At 39.8% G+C, this 13,591-nt stretch overlaps 1 protein-coding gene across 8 annotated transcripts in view; it reads left to right on the plus strand.

Annotated features, from left to right (window-relative positions):
• LOC140650831 (protein patched homolog 1-like) overlaps positions 1 to 13,591 on the plus strand; it is a 99,958-nt gene that overhangs the window by 56,466 nt on the left and 29,901 nt on the right. For all 8 annotated transcript variants that reach the window (XR_012042175.1, XR_012042174.1, XR_012042176.1 and 5 more), the window contains 6 exons: positions 1,415 to 1,533; positions 3,548 to 3,950; positions 4,431 to 4,740; positions 9,104 to 9,246; positions 11,987 to 12,170; positions 13,138 to 13,418. Coding sequence is in view for 3 of the 8 variants with exons in the window: in XM_072859627.1 (XP_072715728.1) it covers positions 1,415 to 1,533; positions 3,548 to 3,950; positions 4,431 to 4,740; positions 9,104 to 9,246; positions 11,987 to 12,170; positions 13,138 to 13,418 (1,440 nt within the window). In the remaining 5 variants the exon portion in view is untranslated. The remainder of the gene's footprint in view (positions 1 to 1,414; positions 1,534 to 3,547; positions 3,951 to 4,430; positions 4,741 to 9,103; positions 9,247 to 11,986; positions 12,171 to 13,137; positions 13,419 to 13,591) is intronic.

Here is a 13,591-nt window from a genome sequence, read left to right on the forward strand (position 1 = left end):
AACTAGCCTTTTTATTATATTTTACAGCTTCAAAACCCTAAAAATCATTCAGTAGGTTACTACTTTGATTTTCACAGATAAGAGACACAAAAATACAAAATTGCATTATTTAGGGTCACATAAGTTGAGCATTTTTAAAACATGAATTTTGGATGTCTCATCTTTTGAGTTGCCAATTTTAAGGGCTGATTTTCAACATCAAAAGCAGCCATTGATCTGTGTTGGAAAAAGGAGGGCTCATTTACATCAGGTCAGGCACTGAATTTGTGTAATCCAATTTTAGTCCTTTTTTTGACTGTTTGAACCCAAGTGGTGTTTACTTCAGAAGTTACAGGTGGAGGCACTTGTTAATTTATATGCTTTCCTCAGCCTGAAACTGGGCTACTATAGAGATGCCTACTGATTATATAATAAGTAAAATATAAGGGTTTCCTTTTTTTTTTATCTGTTGATGGCTCAACTATTTTTTCCAGTTTCTTGGGGGAAAAAAAAAAAATTCCTCAAAGACTTATCCTTATCTCTACTATTCTACTACTATTTTCCAAACCCATCTGTGCCCAATTTTTACCTTTGTAAGGTGAGTGATCTTAGCTATGTTTTATTGCAAATAAATACCATTAACAATAATGATAGATGCTGCACCACATATGTTTATAGAGATTCTCTGGGAATCTCTGTGTAGGAAAGGGTTATGGTTTGAAGGGGGAGTTGTTGTTTTTCTTTAAATAACAATCACTTTGCAAATTAACTTGACTATTCTTGTTCCAATTTAAGACTCATTTTGGTAGACTGGCTCATTAATCAAGTTCTGTTAAACACAAGCAGGAGAGCTGAACAGATAATCCCAAAATGTTACTCTTTTTTGCTAGACTTTAAGTACATCAAATGCACAGTGTTTTACTAAATAGAGCAGTTTCATTAAAATTTAATTAAACCTTTATTTCATTACTGATTTAATAATGTGCTTTAATGTTATTGTGGTACTTAAATTACTTCAGATCCCTTAAATGTGAGAACTTCAGTCCTAGTTCCAGGTTTGCTTTTGCTTCCACCTTTTTGTACTGTGAGACTCTAAATAGGACAGAATCTCATATAAAAGTGTAATTTATTGATGACTCTGTTTTTTCCACTTTAAAAATCTTGGTGCCACCACATCTCTAGGTATAGAGATATTAAAATAATATGAAGGTTAATATTAAAAAACTTAATTAGCTACAGTAGGCCTACCATAATGAAACTGGGATGTAAAAATATACCTCCCAGTTCCCTCAGGGAGAAGCTTGAAAGGGTCTGATGAGTAAACATGATAAATGGGTGGATGGGTGAGAATTGAAAGGAAGCCTTATGCTTTGTAAAGCCAATGCCCTAAATGAAACTTAGTAATGACTTCGCTTCTCTTATGATTGATCTCTAGGCAGCAGTTGTGGTTGTATTCAACTTTGCTATGGTTTTGCTGATTTTTCCTGCTATCCTGAGCATGGACCTTTATCGTCGGGAAGACAGGAGACTGGATATATTCTGCTGTTTTACAAGGTGAGAATGTGTGATAGAATTACAGTATATGAGGTGCATCCTTTTTGTGATCACCAATCGTTCTACCACCCCTTGTCAGGAGTGGAAGTTCTTCATTGCAGCAGGACAGCAGCAGGGTCAGTATGTTATTGTCATGGTTTTATTGCTAGTGACTGAATTACATTTGCTACCTTGTTTTTTTATCTGACTGAGGGAAAAGTTAAAAGGCATTTCACACACGCACACACTTTTTCCTTTACTCATACGTACATCCATTTTAGCCATTGGAGGACAACTTTCTGGAAGCATGTAAAAGAGCTATGCTTTAGTAATATCTGTATTTTTAGAATTTTATGGGGTACTGCAGTGTGGCCGGTGCTGGTATTGGGTAACCTTGGAAGACTTAATTCCAGTCTCTTATGGAAGACTGTAAATAACTCAGGGTACTCAGAAGCCTTACTTATACTTAATCACTATGTGCTAATTTTTATGCTTTTTATGCCTTGAAACTTAAATGCATAAAAATAATGTAAAAACTATAAAATTACTTCCCTTTAGCCCAATTTTTCATAGGACTATGAGGAATTCAGAATGATCAGTACCATTGCAAGATAGTGATCAATAAACTTTCTGTTATGGCTCCAATAGTAATTTAGAATGATAGTATGCACACTCTTACCTAATACGCATCCAGCTCTGAGGGCAGGGGCAGGCTAGGAGGAAGCTACTGTCATCAGCGGAGCCACCGCTTAGAGATAAAGCATATTTTCTACATTAGTTTTTGCTTTTGCCTGCAATGAAGAGGATAAGCTGCATTTCTATATGTACTTCTATGCATTTCTATGTACTCTCACATGCACGTCATAACCAGGATGTAGAGAAACCCCCTTGTGTCCTCTTAGCCTTTCACACCCATGTAGGAGCAGACAGTTTGACCTTTTTAACTTCGATGTCAAAGAAAGTGCTTTCCTAAATTTGTTTTTGAGGGACTCATTAGAACAGGGAGTTGATCACAAGCCAGGACTCCTGCTTTCTGTTTCTGATTCAGTTATAGTTTCACTGGATGGTCTAATGTGCTTGAATTTTGGAGCCCTGATTCTCAGAAGTACAGGGCAGTCAGACCTTCCATTTATTCCCCCATCTAAAGTTGTACCAAATGTGAATCAGAATTTGGGCCCATGTACATATGAAGAAATTCAGTTAATAAGAGCTTGCTTTGTTTAGGTAGGCAACATTTTCTTCCTTTTTGTAGGATTTTTCCACTTGGTGAAAAATCTCTGATACTGTTTTCTATCAGGAATTTGTTTTTATTTACAGAAGGAGGCTTGTTTATGACATGTATTTTTTAATAAACTAGGTGTCCGTTATGTTCTTGCATAGACTGCAATAAAGGGAATGCTTCAAAAAAATGCTTCTGTAATTTTGTCTCTTCATGTTGCCCATCCTTCCTGGGAATTAATCCTTGTATATGTTTACTTCAATTTTAAAACATGCAGTCAGTGTATAGCAAGTGGTTTCAACCTGCCTCCCAAAAGTCTGAGATCTTATCCAGAAGGCCCAAATATTATTTAAGTTACTTTAATAGTTCTAAACAGAAGAACTCAGCATGTCATGCATTTACATTTTGATCTTCTAAATAGTTTAATTCTCAGCATGGTCACATAGATGTAAACTCACACACACATATCATGCATTCAGACTGTGTGCGACTACCTGGCTATTGACCTTATTAGTGTGTGTAAATTAATAGAGTGATGTGAGTGGATGCCAGTGTCTTCAGACAAATGCTGGTTCCTTCTTTCTTGGGCACAAGAAACGTGCAGAAACAGGCTCAGAGGCCTACACTTTAAACCATGTCTAAGAAATATTTCCTAAAAGTGCAGAAGGAAATCCTCATCAAAACATTATGCTTAATTAACATAAACAATTTAATAGTAGTAGAAGCAGTCTCAGATGGAAGCAGATTATCCTATCTAGCCTGATTAAAATAAAGACCTATCTAAATGTGAACAGATGTTTTTCTCTTCTCTTGCAGTCCGTGTGCCACTAGAGTGATTCAGATTGAGCCTCAAGCATATGTGGAAAACAGTGATAATACTTGCTACAGTCCTCCACCCCCATACAGCAGTCACAGTTTTGCACATGAAACTCAGATTACAATGCAGTCTACAGTGCAGTTGTGCACAGAATACGATCCTCATGCACAGGTGTACTACACCACAGCAGAGCCTTGCTCAGCAATATCTGTGCAGCCAGTGACAGTGACGCAAGATAACCTCAGCTGCCAGAGCCCAGAAAGCACAAGCTCGACAAGAGATTTGCTTTCCCAATTCTCAGACTCCAGTATGCATTGCCTTGAGCCACCCTGTACTAAATGGACACTCTCATCTTTTGCAGAAAAGCATTATGCTCCATTCCTGCTAAAACCAAAAGCTAAGGTAATCAGAAAACTACCTGTTTTTCAAAAATAGACTTCTGCCTTGCCCAGTAGGAAAATTATCCTGACAATAGTATTAAATATCAGGAATAAATAGAATTATTTTGGAATTACAATTCTTAATAATTTTACACCTAATTTCATACTTTAAAAGTTTTATCTTGGTAGTGCTGTAGTGACATACTTTTCAAATGTAAGTTATGAGTGAGGGTTTTGGTGACTTTCAGTAAACTAAGCTCATGAACAGTGAAACTAAATCTACTTTTTAACTTCATCACCATATAAATTTCCTGTTCATGATCTAGAGCCCCTTCACTAAAACACAAATTAGTTTGGCCTTGTAGTGTGCATGTGCATAAATATATAAAAGCTTAAAAGTATAGTGATGGGTATTAATTTTGAACCTGGTTCTGTGTGCCATTATGAGTTATTCATTTCTTTAGGAACATAAAACCAAATGCATTTCCATTTTTTGTTGCAGATTGTGGTTATTTTTCTTTTTCTGGGTTTACTTGGGCTCAGCCTTTATGGAACTACCTGGGCTAGAGATGGACTGAATCTCACAGACATTGTACCACGAGAAACCCAGGAATATGACTTTATTGCAACACAGTTCAAGTATTTCTCTTTCTACAACATGTATATAGTGACACAGAAAGCAGACTATCCCAATGTCCAGCACTTACTTTATGAACTTCACAAAAGTTTCAGTAATGTGACATACGTTTTGTTGGAAGAGGATAAGCAGCTTCCCAAAATGTGGTTGCACTACTTTCGAGATTGGCTGCAAGGTAAGAGAGAATTGCATGAACTGTTCTTTTTAATTTTACAGTAGCAAGCAATTATTCACTGTAGTAATGCTCTCCTCTTCCAATACAGTCACATGGTTTAAAGCATGCTAGCAGGAGGGAAAATGCCTAGGTTCTGATCCAAACTCAGACATCAATTCGCTGTTTCTCCAACAGTTCACTTAAATTCTTTGTGGCTAAGTTTACTCCCCAATAAAGCAGTTTTGGAGCTTTAAAAGATTATATCCATGAGAGGTCATCTCATGTCATTAATTTCTAAGTGGCTAATGAGGAGTTCTGCTTTATAATTAATGGCCAAATATGTCCCGGTTTCTTGGGAAGATAAATGTTTGCTGAGTGTTTTGAGAATGGTAAATTAAAAGTCCTGGTCCAGAAATGTATTTTGGCACAGGCTTAACTTTCAGCCCATGAGTGATCCTGTTGGCTTCAGCTGGGACTGCTGGCATGAAGAAAGTTCAGGCTTAGGCATTTTATTGGATTGGGAGATTACTACACATTCTAGACTTCCAATCAAGTATCCTCACTCTTTCTATGGTGCTACTTTTTCTGTGCTGAACTGTAACTGGGGGGGGGTTGTTATAGGTAGTATGATGATAATTATATTAAAGTGGGCTTATTAAAGGCATGATATTATAATTATTCATGTTGAGGCAAGTAATTCTTTTGTATTTAAAATAAATAGTAATGCTACATCTCAGCAAATTTAACAGTTCTCTCTTGTGAGCAAATACATCCTGCCCAGAAATACTTCTGTCCTACCTCTGTCTCTCTGTTGGAAGAATCTTCAGGAAGCTTTTGCAAACAGAAAAATAAAGTATGCTGACCTACTGAGACTGTAAATTTTAACCTTAACTGTTTACAGATGGCCAATGCAGACAATGATTCTTAGAAAACATGCACATAACTGCCAGTATTTGGAGTGCCTTCAGCCTAACGCACCTCTTTTTTCAGAGGCTCACTTGTATTTTGCTGCCTGGTATCAAATCATGTTAACATTTTCTATTATCTGAAAATGCAACAGAAGATAGTTAACATTAATCATTAATTTAAACTGGAAATGTTAACATTATTTTTGTAAGTGACAATGTAAATGAGGTAGCTTAAATTCCCTGATGGCTTTTAATTAGGCTTGTTTTTGCAAAAGATAATCTTATCTCGTGTTTCATGGTGCCAGCTGTTCACATGGGTCAGTAGGAATTCCTTCCTCACCCCCATTCCAGCATCCAACATACTTTTGGAGGATTTTACATTCTTCTATATAACATTTTAAAAATTGCTATAGTTTGTATAATTTCTCTGCAGAAAGGGGTCAACAAGTTACTTTTATCTTTCTGCCCAGAAACATTTCATTAATTACAGCTATCTTTAAAACAGATTGAAGGGCTTTTAAAATCATTGGTGTGAACAGTTTATAATAAAAATATTGTTTGCTTTTAAATCAGTTACTCTGCTATTAATTTCAAAGTGTTATAGGGAATTTTTATTACTGAAATTTTGAAATCCTTTGGAAAGTAAGCACAACTGATAGTGGTTTCTTGGTATTTCTGCAGACTTTCAGTTTCAGCAGTGTACAAGGCCAGTAATAAAATGACCCAAAGTGTAAAGTGGTTAAGCCAGCTGAGGGATGATCAAATTTGTAAGAACTGTAGCATACATTGGAGGGGGGAAAAGAAGTGAAACAGCTAAGTTTCCACACACTGTAGTAATGTAAAATGTAACTTGCAACCACAAATTGGTAACATTGCATGCAAATGCATATATTTGGTATTGTGTCTCTGCTTAGCCCTGTGTCAGGAATTTGATATTAGTCTGAAAGTTCTGCCTCCAAATATTGTCTAGCATAGCAACTTGTCTGCTCCTCTTAAGCTGTCCTTTGAAGGTCTCTCCTTTTTTCTTACATTCTTCTTTAACAGCCTCCTAACTCCCGAAGTGATCTTTTACATGACTGTTATGATAGCACAAATGCTTTCACATAACCACTTTCTAAGAGACTGAAATGGAATAGAGCTGTATTCAGGAAGGATGGATTTGTATTTCTGCACTTCACAGAATCACAGAATGGTTGAGATTGGAAGGGACCTCTGGAAGTCATCTGGTCCAACCCCCCTGCTCAACCTTAAGCCAGTTGCCCAGGACCACGTCCAGATGGCTTTTAAATATCTCAAAGGATGGAGACCCCACAACCTCTCTGGGCAACCTGTTCCAGTGTTCAGTCACCCTCACAGTAAAAACATTTTTCTTTATGTTCAGACGGAACCTCCTGTGTTTCCGTTTGTGCCCATTGCCTCTTCTCCTGTCACTGGGCACCACTGAAAAGAGCCTGGCTCCGTCTTCTTTGCACCTTCTCTTCTCCCTTCAGGTATTTAAATACATTGATGAGATCCCCCCCTGAGCCTTCTCTTCTCTAGGCTAAACAGTCCCAGCTCTCTCAGCCTTTCCTCATATGTGAAGTGCTCCAGTCCCTTAAAGATCTTTGTGGTCCTGCGCTGGATTCTCTCCAAGTAGCTCCATGTCTCTCTTGTACTGGGGGGCCCAGAACTGTACATGGCATTCCAGCTGTGGCCTCACCAGCGCTGAGTAGAGGGGAAGGATCACCTCCCTCAACCTGCTGGCAATACTTTGCCTAATGCAGCCCAGGATACCATTATCCTTCTTTGCTGCAAGGGTACATTGCTGGCTCATGTTCAACTTGGTGTCCACCAGGACCCCCAGGTCCTTTTCTGCCAAGCTGCCTTCCAGCTGAGCGGCCCCCAGCATGTGCTGGTGCATGGGGTTGTTCCTCTCCAGGTGCAGAACTTTGCACTTCCCCTTTGTCAAACTGCACGAGGCTCCTGCCTGCCCATTTCTCCAGCCTGTCGAGGTCCCTCTGGGTGGCAACACAACCCTCTGGCCTATCAGCCACTCCTCCCAGTTTTTTATCTTCAGCAAACTTGCTGAGGGAACCCTCTGCCCCATCATCCAGATCATTAATGAAGATGTTGAACAGGACTGGACCCAGTATATTGACCCCTGGGGTACACCACTAGTTAGTGGCCTCCAACTAGACTTCGTGCCACTGATCACTACCCTCTGGGCCCGGCCATTTGGCTGGTTTCCAACCCACCTTAGTGTCTGCTCATCCAGCCCATACTTCATTAGCTTCTCTATGACGATCTTATGGGAGACAGTGTCAAAAGCCTTTCTCAAGTCAAGGTAGACAATATCTCCCCTCGTCTACCAAGCCAGTCATTTCATTGTAGAAGGTTATCAGGTTGGTCAAGCATGACTTCCGCTTGGTGAAGCCATGCTGACTGCTCCCGATTACCTTCTTGTCCTTCACATGCCTGGAATGGTTCCCAGGATTAGCTGTTCCATCACCTTCCCAGGGATCAAGGTGAGGCTGATGGGCCTGTAGTTCCCTGGGTCCTCCTCCTTGCCTTTCTTGAAGATAGGAGTGACATTTGCTTTCCTCCAGTCCTCAGGCACTCCTCTCAATCTCCATGATCATTCAAAGATAATCGAGAGTGGCCTCACACTTCCTAAATAATATTTTCCCCACTCCAAGGGCACCAACAAACACCCCCTTTTCTTAAAGGGGACTTTGAAGTCCCTTCAATGTCAGAATATCTATTGTTAAATCATCCTCTTTCTGGGCAGATGCTGAAGGGCTGCACATAGTAGGTTTGGCAGGCTTATTTCATTGCTTTGTTCTCAACCTGTTGGCTTTACAAGTGGGTACGATTTTGTAGGATGACCTGGCAGGCAGTTTTCTAAGGGAGGAGGGAAGAATATGAGTGGGGTGACTCTGGAACTGTAGTTCATGAAGAAAAACGCTTTTTATTCTAGACAACTTTGACCCTTCCCTGCATAAGTGTACAAGCAGAGTGCTAGGTTGCGCTCTCACATCCAGCCTTGTGCTGAGGTAGTAGTGAGGCTATGCAAACTCAGGAATGGCTCTGAGAAGGACAGCGAACCTGAGAGTCCTAATCCCATCCCCACTCTCCCTTTTGCCTTGAGGGGAAACTGATTATTCCAGTTCAGATTGCATCTCCCTTTTGCTAGCTTGCTTTTGCTGGTCAGCAGTGTGGGAAGAGTCTTGAGGCTTTTCCCCTGCACCTTCTTGCTTCTCCTGCCTTTCTTTGGGGGAAGTACTGGTACTTTTACCTTCCCACCCACTGACCGTGAGGTGGGGAGCCCGAATTTAGGAGGCAGCAGATGGATAATTTTCTTCCTGCCTCAGCTATGAATAGTCACAGTTTATATTAAAAAGAATCACTATTATTGTTTCTTCCTACTGGAATTTGTTTCAAAGATTGATTTCTTATCTGTTTGTTCTATCTTCCTCACATCTTCCTCAACTCTTTAGGACTTCAGCATGCATTTGACAGTGACTGGGAAGCTGGGAAAATCACTTACAACAATTATAAAAATGGATCCAACGATGCTGTTCTGGCTTACAAACTCTTGGTGCAAACAGGCAACCGAGCAAAGCCCATTGACATCAGCCAGGTACTGTATCAGAGTCCATACTGGGTTTATACAGGAATGCACAATCCATTAGGAGTTGGGGGAGATGCAAGGAGCATGCCATAGCCTCTTTTTTCATCTTGATGAAATTCCTGAGTTGTACCTAATTGCGTAGCCTCACTGACTTTGCTTGAGCTACATGTTAGCTGCAGAGTCTGGCCTGTGTTGAGAAGTATTTAAAATCAACACCAGGAATGCCTGTCCTTGTTGATTATTGGCTGGCATGCATTAAATGCTGCTCCTGTCTCATACACACACGCACGCAGTTTCCACTGCAATTGGTGTGGAAGATGCTACTCTGCATCCATAGGTAGATGGAGCCTGGTCCTATGCCAGACATACAGCCAACGTTAGCCTTGTTGCCCTAAGTGGCATCATTCCTGATTTGAATCAGATTTGTTTATAAGGGATGACCTTTGCTCAGCCTTCTGCTGTGGCTTTGAATCTAGCGTTTGCAATTATTCGGTTAGTTCCTACCAATTTATTCAAAACACACGTTTTAAAGAAAGATGTTTACGAATGATAGTGAATGGAAGGGGACTGAAATAACTATATGCTGTACAATATTATTGTACTGTCATTACTAAATATAGATATACTGTAGTAGAACTGAGAATGACAATTGGTTGAGATGCCTAAATAAAATATATCTGAGCTGCTTTCATAAGGTTATCACAGCATATGACTGCATTTTCTGCTTTTTATTATCACATAGGTAGGTGAAACATGCTGGGTTTGACTCCTTATGCCAAAATTTGATTTTAAACCTCTTAAAAAATTCTGCAGTAACCTAGCTTCTCCTCTCCTCTCCTAGAATCATCATTGACTTTCTGTGCTTTCAGGCAGAAAATAGTCTCTCTAGTGAGCTTCTCGGCAGATCTGCTTATTTTCTTTTTTTGCTGGCATTAAAGGTGACAGATTTACGGATTACATTGTTCAGTTACTATAGCGTGTAAAACACATTGCTATATGGCAACATGCAGCATGCTGTCAGGTTTGAATGATGCTTCAGCTATGAATTTAGCAAAGGTAGGGAGCCAAAGAGAAAAACTTTAGTGAGATTTTGTTTAGCAGTGTGTACCACATACACTGCGGAACAAATGTGATTGGACTAAAGCTGCTGATACAATTTCCTGTGCCTGGGAGGGAGAAAAGTGTGGTGCACCCACAAGGGCTGAGTGCTGTACTATGCAATTCCAAAGACAGCTTGAAGACATACAGTTGTTGCACATCCTGTGGATTAATTGAATCCAGATCCTTGGAATCTAGGTTTGGGGGTTTTTTTTTGGGGGGGGTTGCTTTTTTTTTTTTTTTTAACGGCTGTCACTGTTGTTCTTCATTTCATTAAAAAGACCTGAAACTGGAGCCAAGCCAGAATTTTAAATAAACAAAGCAAAACAAAAGAAAACCCCCAGTAATATTTTTAATCCACAGAGTCCTCTGCCAGAGCTCTAGCTGTGCAGTATTTGACTGCAGAACCCTAGAAGTATACCACTGCTGTTTACCCCACAGATACATTTGCCAACAGTGACCCAAATAACACAGTGCACTTGTCTGCTTTTTTTGGCACTGGGCATTTTCTGAAATACATAGGTCATAGGAGACAAGTGTGTCATGGTTTAACCCCAGTCAGCAACCAAGCACCACACAGCCGCTCGCTCACCCTCCCCCCTCCCAGGGGGATGGGGGAGAGAATCGGAAGAGCACAAGTAAGAAAACTTGTGGGTTGAGATAAAAGCAGTTTAATGATTGAAATAAAATAAAATAAAATAATAATAATAATAATAATAATTTTTAATTAAAAGGGAAACAACAAAAAGAGAGAGAAACAAAACCCAGGAAAAACAAGTGATGCAACCGCTCACTACCTGCCAACCGACGCCCAGCCAGTCCCTGAGCAGCGATCGCTGCCCCCCAACCAACTCCCCCCCAGTTTATATACTGAGCATGACGTCATATGGTATGGAATAGCCCTTTGGCCAGTTTGGGTCAGCTGTCCTGGCTATGCTCCCTTCCAGCTTCTTGTGCACCTCCTCGCTGGCAGAGCATGGGAAGCTGAAAAGTCCTTGACTTAGTGTAAGCACTGCTTAGCAACAACTAACATCAGTGTGTTATCACATTATTCTCATGCTAAATAATCCAAACACAGCACTATACCAGCTACTAGGAGGAAAATTAACTCTATCCCAGACAAAACTAGGACAAAGTGTTAGAAAAATTTATACAGATGTTGTTTTATTTTTATAGCTCTCCTCCATTTACTGGGTGGCATTTCCTTCAATGCTAGCAACAGAGGTTAACTGCACACAGGCATGTATAGGGACTCTTGCTAAGTTTTTTTCCCCTTTCTTTAAAAAATGTGTTTCTCCAATTTGGTTGGTTTTCACCCTCGGCTACAGACAGTCTTTTAGAATTCAGATTTGATTGGTTCAGTCTGTTCTGGAACCATCTGCTGATTTAGTGGTTATTATAAATATTATATAAATATTAGTTTATAAATAACCACTTTCCACTGTCACTGTAGTTATTTAGATTTTTCTTCATTGTCAAACAATAGTTTGCTGGTAAGTGACTTCAAGTGAAAGTTCATGCTGTTTGTCTTTTTCTTTCCCCCTTCCTATATGTGTGTGTCGCATCTCTAGGCTTTTTGTCATAAGCTTTGCAGCAAGAGCCCTGAAAGCAAAACTCTTTCTGAATGGCTTCTAATTTTTCCATTTTGCAGTTGACTAAACAGCGTTTGGTGGATGCAGATGGAATCATTAACCCAAATGCTTTCTACATCTACCTGACAGCCTGGGTTAGCAATGACCCTGTGGCCTATGCTGCCTCACAAGCCAACATCCGGCCTCACCGCCCAGAATGGGTCCATGACAAAGCAGACTATATGCCAGAAACAAGGCTGAGAAGTAAGTAACATTTCATCTTAATGTCTTACAGTTTATATAGGTGCTCTCACTCCTTCCTTCAAGACCTAGTAACTCTATAGTTGGGTGATGCTGTATAGGGCTCAGAAGCATAAACAGAACAATATATTGTGTTACTCTGTAGCCTCAGGAGACAAATGCAGTTGTGGAATCTAGTGTAATGTGGCACCACTGAAGGGTTTTATCATGTTGAAAAATAAGTTTTATAACAGTTTCTAGCAAAGCTCAAAACTTATAAGCATTGCTTTTTAATGTCACCTGATAGTTCCATATGTGAGAGAAACGTGGAGATTGCATGAAATTCCTGAATTTCATCACTGAGATTACATCATGTTTATCCTCAGTTTTTAATATGTAAGGAAATTTTATCAAGTTAGCTCATATGTATAAGCTACCAACACTGATAGGGTACAAGAGCTATTTAGGGGAGCAGTCGGTGTGAGTGGGTGTTCTTCTGTCCCTCCCACTCTGTGCTGTTCACTGTTTTGCATCCTGAGCATTAATTCTGGTTCGCCTTGCTTTGCTTCAGCTTTGAATTTATTGGGAGGATTGCTAGTTGGACACCAGTGGGGAATGGGAGAGGATGTGGGGGAGGACTGGCACTCTTGAAAATGTGCTTGGGTAACAAGCTAGCTGTGCTTCAGTGTATCTGAACCCTAGGGCAGGTATTCAGTAAAAGGCTGGTGAAGATTAAATACATATATTGAAATATACCTGTAGTTGTTAAATTATATAGAATTGTTTGGGGACTTGATACAGGCTGTGTTAATCCCAAATATAGTAATCTCCTGTATTTAGAGTTTTTAAAGTGACAGTTGTTCCAAAGATGCAAAATTTAAATTCAACACCTTTAAGCATTTTGCTATAGAGAACAAGTGTCTTGTTAATCATGCTCTCTGTATATCTCCTTCTTCACAAAGACATTAAAACATTGCTATCCTTTTCCTAGTTCCAGCAGCTGAGCCCATAGAATATGCTCAGTTTCCTTTCTACCTCAATGGATTGCGTGAAACTTCTGACTTTGTGGAAGCTATCAAGAAAGTGAGAGCTATCTGTAATAACTATGCCGGCCTGGGGATTGCCAGCTACCCAAATGGTTACCCATTTCTATTTTGGGAGCAGTATATTGGGCTTCGTCACTGGCTCCTCTTATCCATTAGTGTGGTTTTGGCTTGCACATTTCTGGTGTGTGCCCTCTTCCTCCTGAACCCTTGGACATCTGGCATAATTGTAAGTTTATTATAAGGGTCTTTGTTGAAGTCAAATTCCTTTCAGTGTAGCTCTTGCTGTAGTCAGGAAAGTTTTGTTTATGTCTGGGCCTCTAATGGAGTATGTATATTGCATCATTCATTATATATGTATTCAACTTGAGGGGGTAGAGTTCATGCTAAAGGTACAAACCT

Source organism: Ciconia boyciana, chromosome 4 (assembly GCF_034638445.1).
Source record: "Ciconia boyciana chromosome 4, ASM3463844v1, whole genome shotgun sequence".
NCBI classification, from domain to species: Eukaryota; Metazoa; Chordata; class Aves; order Ciconiiformes; family Ciconiidae; genus Ciconia; species Ciconia boyciana.